This window comes from Coffea eugenioides, chromosome 10 (assembly GCF_003713205.1).
Source record: "Coffea eugenioides isolate CCC68of chromosome 10, Ceug_1.0, whole genome shotgun sequence".
Classification (NCBI taxonomy): domain Eukaryota; kingdom Viridiplantae; phylum Streptophyta; class Magnoliopsida; order Gentianales; family Rubiaceae; genus Coffea; species Coffea eugenioides.
Genome location: NC_040044.1, coordinates 28,248,032 through 28,261,281, shown reverse-complemented (window position 1 = coordinate 28,261,281; position 13,250 = coordinate 28,248,032). Strand labels below are relative to the sequence as shown.

General features: G+C 34.9%; 1 protein-coding gene across 1 annotated transcript in view; it reads left to right on the top strand.

The window, feature by feature from the left end:
- The window catches only part of LOC113749208 (protein PIR), a 30,550-nt gene extending 20,373 nt beyond the window's left edge, over window positions 1–10,177 (top strand). Inside the window, exons 23-30 of the mRNA XM_027292885.1 lie at window positions 551–700; window positions 1,984–2,127; window positions 3,799–3,886; window positions 4,421–4,551; window positions 5,704–5,911; window positions 7,105–7,277; window positions 7,707–7,907; window positions 9,764–10,177. Of these exons, the coding sequence (XP_027148686.1) occupies window positions 551–700; window positions 1,984–2,127; window positions 3,799–3,886; window positions 4,421–4,551; window positions 5,704–5,911; window positions 7,105–7,277; window positions 7,707–7,907; window positions 9,764–9,958 (1,290 nt within the window). The 3' untranslated portion in view covers window positions 9,959–10,177. The remainder of the gene's footprint in view (window positions 1–550; window positions 701–1,983; window positions 2,128–3,798; window positions 3,887–4,420; window positions 4,552–5,703; window positions 5,912–7,104; window positions 7,278–7,706; window positions 7,908–9,763) is intronic.
- Window positions 10,178–13,250: the final 3,073 nt, after the last annotated feature.

Sequence of the window (13,250 nt, the reverse complement as noted above, 5' to 3'; positions counted from 1 at the left end):
TATAGTTTGTGAACCTGATTTCAGTCATCAGCTGACTGTGGTGTACGAATTGCCTTGCACTTTTCAGAAGTTCTTTGTTGTTATACACAACGAGTAACTATTGAATGTGTTAAACTCTGAAGGCTCCAATTAAGAGCATGATTTGTACTAAAAGAAAATATAGCATGAAGTTTGCTTTGGAAGAAGAAAATGGCCTATGTAGTCACATATAGTTAAGGCCTTGTATGTTTTCTTTCACGTTAGGATATGTACAGTTATCCTCATTTAAAATTCTAAGAGATTTGATTTGGAAATGGTGTCTAGTGGTCGAAATTGGAGTTTCTTGGAGTCAAATAGTATTAAACACATAGTAGAAGATTGAGCAATTCTAGTTCATGCACAATGGTAAAGCCAAAAAAAAAAAAGCTTAATCTAAAGTATACACTGAGAATGAATGTTGCTGGACTTTTACAACTTTTCTTGATTTCAGGAATGCCTGTACCTTTCGTTTCTCTCTGTCTCTCTCTCTCAACAAATTTAGTTGCTTACGACAGTTTGGATATATTTCCAGATATGGACAGAGATGCAAAATGACTTCCTGCCAAACTTCATCCTATGCAACACAACTCAGCGTTTTGTTCGATCATCAAGAGTTCCTATTGTTCCCGTTCAGAAGCCATCGGTCCCCTATGCAAAGCCTAATTTCTACTGTGGTACTCAGGTAAGAAAATATCACTAAATCAATAAATTCAATCAATAGTTCAAAGTTGATTCATCCAGTGTAGCTTTATTGCAAGGTCAACATTCTGTTTTATGAAAATATTTCAACGGGTTACACATGGTAAATAAATTGCTTTGAGTCAAACACCTGCAAATGGCTGCGTGGCTTGCTTTCCTTGCTATGTCCTCTTCCAAGTACCTTTCCTTTTTTTAATCTCATATGATTTCAGTAATAGCTCTTTTGCTAAAATACCAACAAATCAAAAACCTACTCGTGCTTTTGTCTCCTAAGTTGAGCTTAAATGGTGCTAATAATGGTCTGCATTGTGATTTGCACAAACATTTGGTTAGAGGCTTAAAATGGGAAAAGTTAGGCTTTGGACGTTTTACTTCATTATTCGATATTACTATTGTTGACATATTACCATAACAAGTTTGGCTGGGTAAGTACATGAAAAATTAATTAATGTGGGTGAGTTGGAGCCATGGAGAAAATATTTGATAACCCTAACTGACTGCCCAATGGAGGAATGGACTGCGAAGGGTAACATAAGTCTAATTAACGGATGGTAGGAAATGGTTGCTCAAGTAGGATTGGTTCTTGTAATTTTTCTATTTTAGTTGGTAGACTATCCTATTTCCTCATGTCTACAAGTTGGAGATATCTGAAACAGAAAGATCAAGTATATGCTCCACTTTACAAAAATTGAATGCCCGACATGTTTCCTTCTTTGATTACGATAATGATTAAAACTTCTAATATTGGGATTTGGTACTTTCTAAATCATAAATAGCTTATTGGAGTGTGTGAGTCTCTCTGAATGGTTTAAGAAATATGTTGAGGGGTCAGACGTTACCCTCTTCTTTTCTACATTGTTTTGGCTGTGTGTTTGAATGTCACCATTTTTACACTCCCTCCTAAAACTTACATGAAGTCAAACTGGAAACTTCAGTTTTGAATTCAGTGTCACAAAATTTGCTTGCTATATTTGCTACTAAGGTGCCGAAATCTGGTAAAACACTACAAAGATAGGATGCCTTATCATTTTTTCAGTACTGGCAAAACATTGAAAAGAGTTAATTGAAGATGATGTCCAAAGTATAGGATTCAACGATTATGCAAGTTGCTGTCTTTCTCTAGAAGCTTTGTTCATTAGTTCTTCATACCTCATTTTCTTGCTGTTGGTCTTCAACTGCTTGTTTTTGTTTGAGTGGTAGTACTTGATAACCAAACCTTCTCATAAACATTTATCAACTTGTCCTTGTTTTTTGCCCTTTTTGTAGGATCTGAATTCAGCATACCAGAGTTTTGCTCGATTACATAGTGGATTTTTTGGGATACCTCACATGTACTCCATTGTTAGGCTACTGGGTTCTAGGTCACTGCCTTGGCTTATCCGAGCTCTATTAGATCATTTATCAAATAAGGTACATGTTACCTGACATATAGCTAAATTATAGTTCTTTTTGTGGTTGATAAATTTAACGCTTTTCAGATTGCTGATGCATTTATATCTTTCTTTATGTTCATCTTGTTTTTGTTGCTTTTTGCATTCCTGCGTATGCCAGGAACTCTTTTATTCAACTTCCTTTTTTTTTCTTTTTTTTTTTCTGACTTCCTGGTTATTATTTAGTGCATCATTACCTGTGCATCTTACTTTGGAAATACATGTAATTTTCTATGTTCTTATACTCTGGCTACTTGGGTTAGACGGTAAGTTTGATAACTCAACTGAAAGCCATCTACTAATTATCAGAATATCTTCCACAAAATGCCAGTCAGAAGAACCTAAAAGCTGCACTTCTCTTTCCAGCTATAAGTGCCTGTGCCAAAGTTTCCCAAGTTTGGAGTGCATTGTAATTCCTGTTGTAGTGTTATCCCCCTTTTCTGACAGCTCAGTGTATTGTCCTTTTGTTGCTTGCTTTAGTGATGGCTAGATCATGCAAATGTGGATTTGCTTTGAACATGTTTGAGAAGAAAATGATATCTGGTGTAGCAGTCTTCAGTTTTTCTGTTTCTTTCTCGATAAAAAGCATCTTAGGAACCTGAGCAAGTGCTTATGGAAATCAGAAGCATTTTTTATGGCCTTTATATAGCTTAGGATACTTGCTGATGTATTGTCACATAAAAAATTGTGCAGTCCTCCCTTTTCCACATGTTGCCGAAGGCTTGCTATAAGTTGGTTGCTAGATGGTTTATTTGTATGTAAATTACTTTTTGCAAAGCATTCCAAGTTTTTTATTCTGAAAAAATCAGAATTTGGAGAAGCACACACATCAGAAAACCTGCAGATGCTCGGCTTCTTATTAGGAGTCGGATTTTAAAGTACCCCATTTTGGTTGATCAAATTGATAGAATATATAAGCTGGAACCCAAATAGTTGCAAACTGTTGCGCACCTATGGAGGTCATAATTTCCTAAGGAAAAAACTGACTGTGTCATTAGATAATGTAGGTGCATTTAAACATGCCTTGAGAACATCAAAAGCATATAGATCTATTTTAGGCGGTCTCCAAGTCTGTGATGTAGATCTAGTTCAGTACAGTTGTAAGAATTTGACCTCCACTGAGGGAAAGGGAGGATAATAAGTTTGGTTGTACATATATATCTTTGCGATTCTTATAAATCTGTTATGGTAGTTTTGCGTGTGATGTATAGGAATCATTTTAGGTTTAGGTTTAAGGGATCTAGAGTTTGGGATACAGAATCTCCAGGTTTTCTAGGGTTTGGGATTTATTAGCTGATTTTGTAGAATTCAATTGCAAATTATGTTTAATTTTTGAAGCTTTTGCCTATCTTCTTTTCTGGTTATTTGAGTTTCAATTTCCATGTAGCATTTTCCTTGTTTATCATTGATCTTTTTGTTTTGATTTTGCAACTAGCTCTGCTTGCAATTCTTGTTGCAAGAGACCTGTACAATCCAACTTTTCATGTCTTCTATTGATGTTGCATACGTCGTAATCATTGTTGTCTTCAAATGAACAACCTAGCCTAAACATGTGTATCCATTTATGCTTCGCTTTTGGATCTTCAGTAACATATGAACTATTTTTTGATACATGTTGTTATCTTTTAAAGCTTATCTCATCTTATTTCAGATAACATCGCTTGAGCCAATGGTTACAGGTTTGCAAGAAGCTTTACCCAAGTCTATCGGACTCCTTTCTTTTGATGGTGGTGTGACTGGTATATTGCGTGTGATAATTTACTTTTACAGTACAATCGCTTTATCAGGAATGTTCTTCTTAAAGTTTTGGCATTACTTTTGCATATATCTCTGGTGTTTTTACTGGGCAGTTAAATGCTGAAAATAGAAGTTCAGACTATATTCTAGGTGTCAGAAAATGAATGTGAATCTATGAGATTATGCTTCTTCAAAGCTCTTCAGTTATGATGCAGATCATAAGTTGTGTTTCTTGTGTCTACCCAAGGCTTACCCTAATAGCTTCAATTTGGAAAGAGTTACGAGTACATTTCCTTAAGATATGGTCTTAGGTGGTATTCAATATAACCACACTTTGAGCTGAATTTTTTCTAGTTCTTAGAGATGATTTGTTGCACGGAAGACTGGTATTGGATCTTCATGTTTTAATTGTGTGGTATGAAGGAGAGCAACATTGTGCTGCCTCTTTTTGTCTTTCAGACAAATTTACATTTGAGTTTCTAATTACTATCAATCAAGACGGACCATAATGTTGTACTTCTTGTCATATTGCTTAGGTTGTATGAGGATCATTAAAGAACATCTTAACTGCTGGCAGTCAAAGACAGAAATCAAAGCAGAGGTTATTCACGGAATCAAGGAGGTTGGAAGTGTGTTGTACTGGATGGGGCTTCTTGACATTGTTCTGGTGAGTTCTTAAGTTGTACAATAATGTTGGGAAGTGAATCAAGATGAAGAAATTTTTCTGGAATAGGTATTGGATTCTTAGATTCAGATTTTGGGCTGTTGAGTCATTCACTTAAAACTGGTGAAATTTTTAGGTACAGAAGTAAAACCTCTCTCTGGTAATGTGACTTCTGATGTTTCATTTGAGGTTTTCGTCACCATATTTTCTGGAAAATGTTATATGCCACCATAAGGAGTAGAATTCATCATACTCTTCTTTCCATTACCTTCCATTCTGTTCTTTTTTTTTTTTACTTCATGGATAACTAAATGGCACCAACTCCATATCAGTGGTTCATAGAGGGCTTGAGATACAAGTTGGCCAGGTCTCTCAGCCATCATGCTTTTCAAATGTTTTGCACCATTAGGATATCTTGCTGAAGAAAAAACATTATCCATAAACTGCAAAACTGCAGATCCAACATAGAGTTGGCCTTCTGCACTTTGTTTTGTGCAGCAGTTTTAATCTTTGCCCTTGGATAGTAATATATGATCAGGTGATACTTCCAAGCACTAGAAGCTCTTGTAGAGAACGCATCATCTGCTCTGAAGTTACTGAGATTATTCAAATGATCTGTCGTATTAGAAACCATAAGATTATTTTATTGAAAATTGGTACTAACGCTGTCAGAGGTTTGTAGTCTTCTATAAACCTGCCATCCCCTATTTTAGTATAGAATAGCATTGCTAGTGCACTAGTTGCTCCTTACCATACATGTGGATCCGCATAGTACCTGTTTGCACATAGCTTCATCAATATTGAAAGGATAGCTCACACCAGAAGTTTTACTCCTTTACCTTTTCAGGACAGCTGAATTCAGACTAGAATATGCCTGTCTCCATAAAAAAGTGAATACTGGACATATTTGGAAATTATGCTCGAAGAGCTATGTGCACTGTGCACCTAATTTTGCTTATTTGCTTCTTAACAATTTGATAAACATTAAGATTATTTAGCTACTTCATTCACTCTTATCTTACTCAAATTCTTTATCAAATCACAAATTATGCTTCTTCTACTATTTCATTTGATGATCAAGCATGTGAAATCCAAATTGAGGTATCAAACAAACATTGAATACATCTAACTTCTCTAGTTTGTCATGTTCAACAGAGGGAAGTGGATACTATCAATTTCATGCAGACAGCCCCTTGGCTGGGCTTGATACCTGGTACTGATGGACAGATCTTGCAGTCTGAGGAAGCAGGAGAAAGCCCTATTGTCACTCTCTTTAAATCAACAAGTGCTGCTGTTTTGTCAGACCCTGGCTGCTTAAATCCAAAATCATTTCAAACCATATCCAGACAAGCAGAAGCTGCTGGTACATGATTTCCATCCTCCAATCTTCATCTTGTAATGTCACTTTATAACATACTTAAAGTCAGCAGACCTGCAAAGTTCTAAGCAGCAAATTCCTGCTTCAAGGCAAACAAACTTACTGTGTTTGTGGAGAACTACTTGCATATTTATCTATCATCTCCTCTTACCCTGCCAATGTAGCTTATTAGCATAATACCATAACATAAATGATTTTGGTCAAAGTTAAGTCAGACTAACATTACAGCATCATATAAGTTTTTTTGGAGCATCCGTGGTTCCTGTTTTAGGTTGTGGGACAGCCATTATTTAAATTCACAAGGAAAAAGGTTAAGAGATTGAGACATGATGTCACTGTGTCGTATAAATACGATGAAGGGGCAGAGGATTACATGTTCTTTTTTATCTAGATTGCGGCAAAGAGACCAAAAGTAGGCTGTATGTAGGTTACACTTAATGGAAATTTAATGATTAGAAGTGACTGAAGACATATCACTTTGCATTAATATTCTTTCAGTAATATATTTGATTATTTTATTTGGTGCTCGTTGTTTAATTTTCTTAATCACAGAAAGCATTTCCATGAATACCTTGCTATCATGTATTTCAGCGTTTTTCATTTGTCTAAATGCCATTAAATTCTTTAAGTTTCTTATAATTTTTTCTTTGTTAGTTACTTTAAGTCAGAGGTATATGAATCAAATGATGATGTTTAAAGTACTTAGTAATGGAATTCGTTTCCTACTTTGAGTCCTTGGTAAATGATGATTTTTAAAGTACTTAATGGTGGAATTAGTTTCTTGCTGGATTATATCAGTCTTAGATAGAGATGATTTCGTAGTTGGCCCGTGTTTTTGAGTAAGGTCCCATACAGAATGTTGCACCCAGTATAGAAGATGCTGGCTGAGAAAATTAGGTGGTCTTTCTACTGTTGGTTTTCTTTAAAGTAGCAGCTGTTATCTGCTGGTTGTCTAACAGCAATTAACAATTATACACTCACAGCTGTATTCCCCTTCCTGCAACATTTCCTCCTTGCTTCCTGCCTAAGGGCAGAACTAGTTTATATAAATTGATAATAGTTGTTAGGATGTGCTTCGTCATGGATTGCTTCTAATAAGCCATATCAATGTTTTTGTTTAGTCATTTGAGTTTGGATTTGCTCACTTCGGAAATAACTATTGGAGAGATTTGTTACAGATCTTTTGTACAAGGCCAATATAAATACTGGAAGTGTTCTGGAATATGCACTTGCTTTCACAAGCGCAGCTCTAGATAAATACTGTAGCAAATGGAGTGCAGCTCCAAAGACGGGGTTTGTCGACATTACAACTTCGAAGGACTTCTATCGTTTATTCAGTGGCCTCCAAATTGTAAGTGTAATTGTAAATGCCATTATGATATTTCAGTTGAAGAAATGAATATAGTCCATTTGTCTTGGATTAGTTCAACATTGCTGTACTAGGCTTACTGGCTGTGGTAATGGATGATACTTCTACGAATCTGTACACTGATAAAACAATATGTAGAACTATAGATATTACCCAGACCAAATACTTAGTTGCAATACCGATAGCACTTACTTTCTTTTTCTATGAGTGCCATGGAGAAACTTTGATATTCTAAAGTTGTAGTTGATATGTTCTTTTTTCAAAGTATTATCAGTCAAGTATTAGTGTCTTGTTTGCTTGTTCTTTTTCCACCTTAGCTTCTGAGAGCAAAATAATTGATCACGCTTGTTTTCTTGTATGCTATCCTTTACAAGATATTTATTTGATCATTGATTATTTTCATCTATACAGGAATACTTGGAGGATTCTGTTCAGATGCAGCCAAACAATCAAGAAATGTTGGGTGATTCAGTTGCTTGGGGTGGCTGTACTATCATCTACTTACTCGGCCAACAATTGCATTTTGAGCTTTTTGATTTTTCCCACCAAGTCCTCAACGTGGCGGAGGTGGAAGCAGTCACCCCAACCCACAAGAATGCTCATTCTGTCCAGGTATACATCTTTTAATCCTCTTTTTATTTCAAAAGTTTGATAAATCTAATGATCAATTATTTAGGTATGTTGGTGATTTTTTTCTCTCTGCCTTCTATTCTGTTGTGTTTTATATAAATTGGTGATAGTTTGATTGGTTTTTCTATGTATGCTGCATTAGATGGATAAGCTTACGAGCTTCTTTGAATAGGACATTCATTTCCTACACTGATTCTAAAGCAATGGTTTTGTTTTAGGCTAACTCTGCTTAGAAATATACAGTTGTGTTGGCAAGAGGTTTGGGAGATGAATTTGGTAAACTTATTTGTTAAAATTATGAAATGCCTCTAAACCACTAGGACATCTCTCCATCAAATAAGTATCTACAAAGAGGGAAGAATGAACAGCTTAGACGTTCAGAAGGATCAAACCTGGCTGAAGACTCCTAAAGAACAAAGTTTGTGCTAAAACAGTTATGTTGCGTTTATCCTTGAGGAGTACATATAGGAATTGATTTACTTAAAAGTAGTTCAAAAGATATCAAGTCAAGCCCAGCCACTGTTTCTCAGTGTTATATTTCATTGATTTTCTTGTCAGAAGTACCTCGTATGTTTTGTATTCTCTCAGTCCTACAAAATGTCAACTAGTCATATGGAAACCTCTGTGCTGTATAACATAAAGAAATGTATGTTCCTGAACTTTGATCTGTATACTTGCCCTTTTAACTGTCAATTGTTTGGACAGAAGGAGAAATCAGTTGCAACAATGGATGCATTGGATAAAACTCCTTAGTGAGTTGGATATTTCCTCAATGTTATTGAAGCATTACTTAAATTGATCAGGCAAAAGCAGATGCACCACCAAAAAGGAAATTGTTTATAAGATGGACTTGGATTTTTGTAGAGCTAATAAGAATTAATGCACAAAAGGGCAATGTCAAGATTTTGGATGAAGAAAGCAAGAAAGTAAAAGCAACATTATTCCAGGAATATATTTGAGATGCAACTCAATTAACATAATTGTATTGAATTCAAACATATATGATGCACTTGCAGCAGTCACATTGACAGCAAGAGTTGGATGCCAAGACTTCTTTTGGTGAAGTAATCTTGATAACGTACTTAATCAATTCAGCACCATAAAGGCTTAGGATCTTAGGGATCCAAGTTTACCTCCTAGAATCCTCATATCTGAAACTACCGAAAACGACTTCATGTGCCTATATTTGAGTATTACTGTAAAAACTTTTAGTACTAACATTGTCATAGAACACAATGCCACTAATAGCCATGGATAATTTGATATAGAAGCAGCTGTAATGTAAAAAAATTCAACCATTCTGTGGAATTAGCTTAATGCTCTTATTCTCATAAATGTTGTCTGTACTAAGAACTTGGATTACCATTTAGGACCCCTGTACAACAGCTGGAGTATACTTGTATGCAAAGTTAATTTTATTTGTGTTACAACTTCGATGTTAATTTAGATGGTCTATTATATATATATATATATATATATATATATATATGTATGTGTGTGTGTGTGTGTGTGTATATATATTTTACCTGATGGTTCACATTTTGGACGACTCCCTGTTCACAACTAATCTTTATATGGGTTAATATGCCTAGTATGTTTTTAAGGAACCAATACTTTCGCATGAGCCAGCTAATTTCTTGCACTTAACGTTTCTGCTACAGTGAGGATCGTGGTTTCGGCATTTTAAATGATGATAACTTTCAGTCCTGACGCAAATACAGAAGCCTTTTATACAGTCTACTCTTAATTTCACTTTCTAGATTGAAAATGGCCATTCATGTACTTCCTTTTTTTTAAAATTATTTCTTCTTTACTCACCAAAATTCTGTCTTAACTAGGCGTTGGAGGGCCTATTGGAGGCTATGAAGAAGGCAAGGCGTTTGAATAGCCATGTCTTTTCAATGTTGAAGGCTCGCTGCCCACTGGAAGATAAACAGGCTTGTGCTATCAAGCAAAGTGGGGCACCATTACATCGTATTAAATTCGAGAACACTGTTTCTGCTTTTGAAACGTTACCACAAAGAAGTTCCTAACATGCTTTGGTAAAGTGTCACATTATTTCCTCTTGTTTCAAGTTAATGTATATGACCCTTCTGAACTGAACTAGATCAAACTCCACCCTAGGTTCCCAAGGATGAGTGCAGTTTAAGTAATTAGTTTAGGATTGCATTGTTGTTGTGGAAAATATAAAACATGTATTGCCTTGTATAAATCATGTTCTAAGATAATCTTTTTTATGGCTTTTTTCTTCTTGTTTTCTTTGTTCTTAAAGACAAAAATGTGGAAGTAAAAGCGGGAAAAAATGCATCTACGTATTCTCAATTCTAAAACGGAGAGGCATTGCTTAACCTTGGCCGTGTAGTTTTTCCTTCTTCCTTTCTGGAGGAGGTAGAGTGCATCAGCAGTCAATAACATTCAAGAATTTTTTGATTGCCCCACGAAACTTTTTTGTGTCAATTTGCCAATTAAACTTCCGAAACTGTACGATCGTGGTTACTCCGTTAGTTTCCACAGTAACCTCAAATGGAAGCATAAGCATGTGGCATGCAAACCTCATCCTCTTGGGGCATTTAGTCTTGTTACGAAGTTGTCAAAGTATTACACTCTTTAAAAGTTCCATAACAGAATAGATGCCCCCCAAAAAAAAAGGGAAACGGTGGGTGATTTGAAATTTTCTATACATATTTTCTACGTAATGGACTCATTAAATTTATGAAACCATGCTATTTTGGTCATGATAAGAATGTCCTTAAAGGATAAAGTGTGCATGACATGTCCTTCTAATTCTTGTCTAAAATAATTATGAAAACAAGCAGAATTGTCAAAAGAGTGCACTTTAAGAAGTTTAATAGGTGAATTGACAAAAAAAAAAGAGCAAATCGCCAAAAATGTCACTATACTATACACTAGTGCTTGTTCAGGTCACTAAAGTAATTTAATAGCCAAAAATGTCTCTGAACTAACCAAAGTGCATGTTTTGTAGCATTCCATGTAATTTTACTGTTAAGACAAATGGAAATCCTTTATCTCCACTTGGAGGCTTGACTTTGGAGGGGTAAAATCATCGGTTCACCTCTTTGGCTAACTTTTATTTTTATAAACGACCGAATCACAGTAGCTTGTCCCAACTTTCTTGAACCCATCATTCTCTTGAGATTTTATGGCCAGAAATTAGGTGAATTTAGCAACTATTTTGGAATCTCTGCTTTGCAAGGAAGCTCCACGATGTCAAGACACAAGGAAGCAACTTTGATTTGTCAATGCAAAACAAAAACCATTTTAAAGACTTAATGGACTAATGGAAACCCAACAAGGAGATACCTTGAATGTGCTCGTGATCAGGTGATTTTTTTTTTTTTGGAGATTAAAGTTGGGAAATTAAAGGGTTGTTTTACAATTTGATGGGACAAATAATTTTGGTTAGGTTGATGGATGTGGCTATTAGGAGTGGAATGATGATGAAATGTGTGCTTGTTTGAAACAAGTAATACCTAGTATTCTGAGTTGAAACAAGTAATACCTAGTATTCTGAGGAAAGCATATAGGCTAGAATCGGAGAATGAAGCATTGTGAGAAGATGTTCGAAGATGGCAAACAAAGCTGAAAATATGGAGATCCAAGTTAGAAAGCTGAAAGAGAAACTTGGGAGTAAACCGAGGAAAAAATTGTTCATTGTTTTTGTTGTTGTAGTCTGGGCAATTGTGACTGTATCGATATGGATTGGGGGCCTAGAGATGGTTATTATTTTGGCAAGTTGCAAATTGATGGATATTAGGACACCATTGTAACAGGTAGCTTCTTGTAGGCAATGTTTCTAAACTCGGACCGGCCAGCGAACCGGAGAGGGGGCCGGTTTGCGGTCCGACAGGTCCAACCGGCCGGTTCACCGGTTTTTTTTTTCTTCCTTTTTTGCAACTTTAGTGTTAAGTACTTCACAAGTCTTCATTCTACACTTGAACTTGATAGTTAATGTACAATTTAACATGGTTATTGATAACTTAAGTTTCTAAAATGCATTCACCAACATAACTAAATTTAAGTTGAAATAATAATAAATTTCCTAAAAGTTATACATAAAACCTGGAATGATAAACATAATTAAAATATCATAATTCACCACAAGTTTTCATAAAATTTCATAAATTCATTACAAACATAAATAGATACAATCCAAATGTTCACCAATTATCACAAATAAAAACACAAAAATAAATAAAATAAATATTGAAATTCTTTTACAATCCTTAAACAAGTCCATAAAAGAGTCCAACTCATATTCAAGACAAACCGTTTGAATAACAAACTTCCATCAGTGGCATGATAAGCAACAACACCACCTTCACAATTTCATCAACTTAATCTGAAAAAGTTAAAATTTTATTATAAAAATATAAATCTAATTGGTCAAACTCAAAAAAAAATCTAATATACAGAATAAATGAAACTTTCGAGTAAGAATAACTCTAACCAGCTATAAATGAAACAAACATCAATTGAGATACAGTCGATTTTGTGCCAACAAATTTAATGGTTCTAACGACCCTAGCGGCAAGTGTAAATAAATGGTCAATTGATGGGATCCTGAGGTTACCATTTACATATTTACCAAGACATACAAACATGTGGTCCGATTTGGCACTTTTTTTTTAAGCTTTTGTTTGACAACTTTCACAAATCAACTTTAACATGTCTTTAACTTTGTTGCTTCAGTGAAACCTATAAAATTCAAGATGAATGAGCATTCGGTAGACTAATTACTTCAGCATAGAAAAAGCAATAAAAACACAATAAACAGCATAGAAAAAATAGAACAATCATTGATACAAAATTTATTAATTTGATACTTCATCCATGTCTAATTTTATTAATTTGATGCTTCATCCAAAAAATAGCTCCTCCAAATATGATTTCAAAATAATTAATGATTCATAATTTCATCCTTAATTAATCAAATAAAATAAAACAAAAATTTGGGGAAACAGATGAAAATTGGGGGGAAAAAGAAGAAAATGCAAAAAAATCGGCTAAAGATAATAATATAGAAAACAAAAACCTGGAAAAGGGAAAAATTAAACTTACCAAGATGATGGAAAACAGGAAAAGCTCTTGAGTCTCAAATATCTTGTGAAAGTTGAAATTTCCGACTTGTCTACAATCTGCTAAAGATGATAGCCTGATAATAATGGTGAAGCCGTGAAGGATTGAGAAAATTTTGTTATGGATATTTGGGTTTGAAAGGGTTAAGAAGAAAAAATTGAAAAAAAAAATTCAAGAGGAGAACTGAAGGAGCCGTTGGCCTAGAAGCCTGAAGCCGAGAAAGTAATG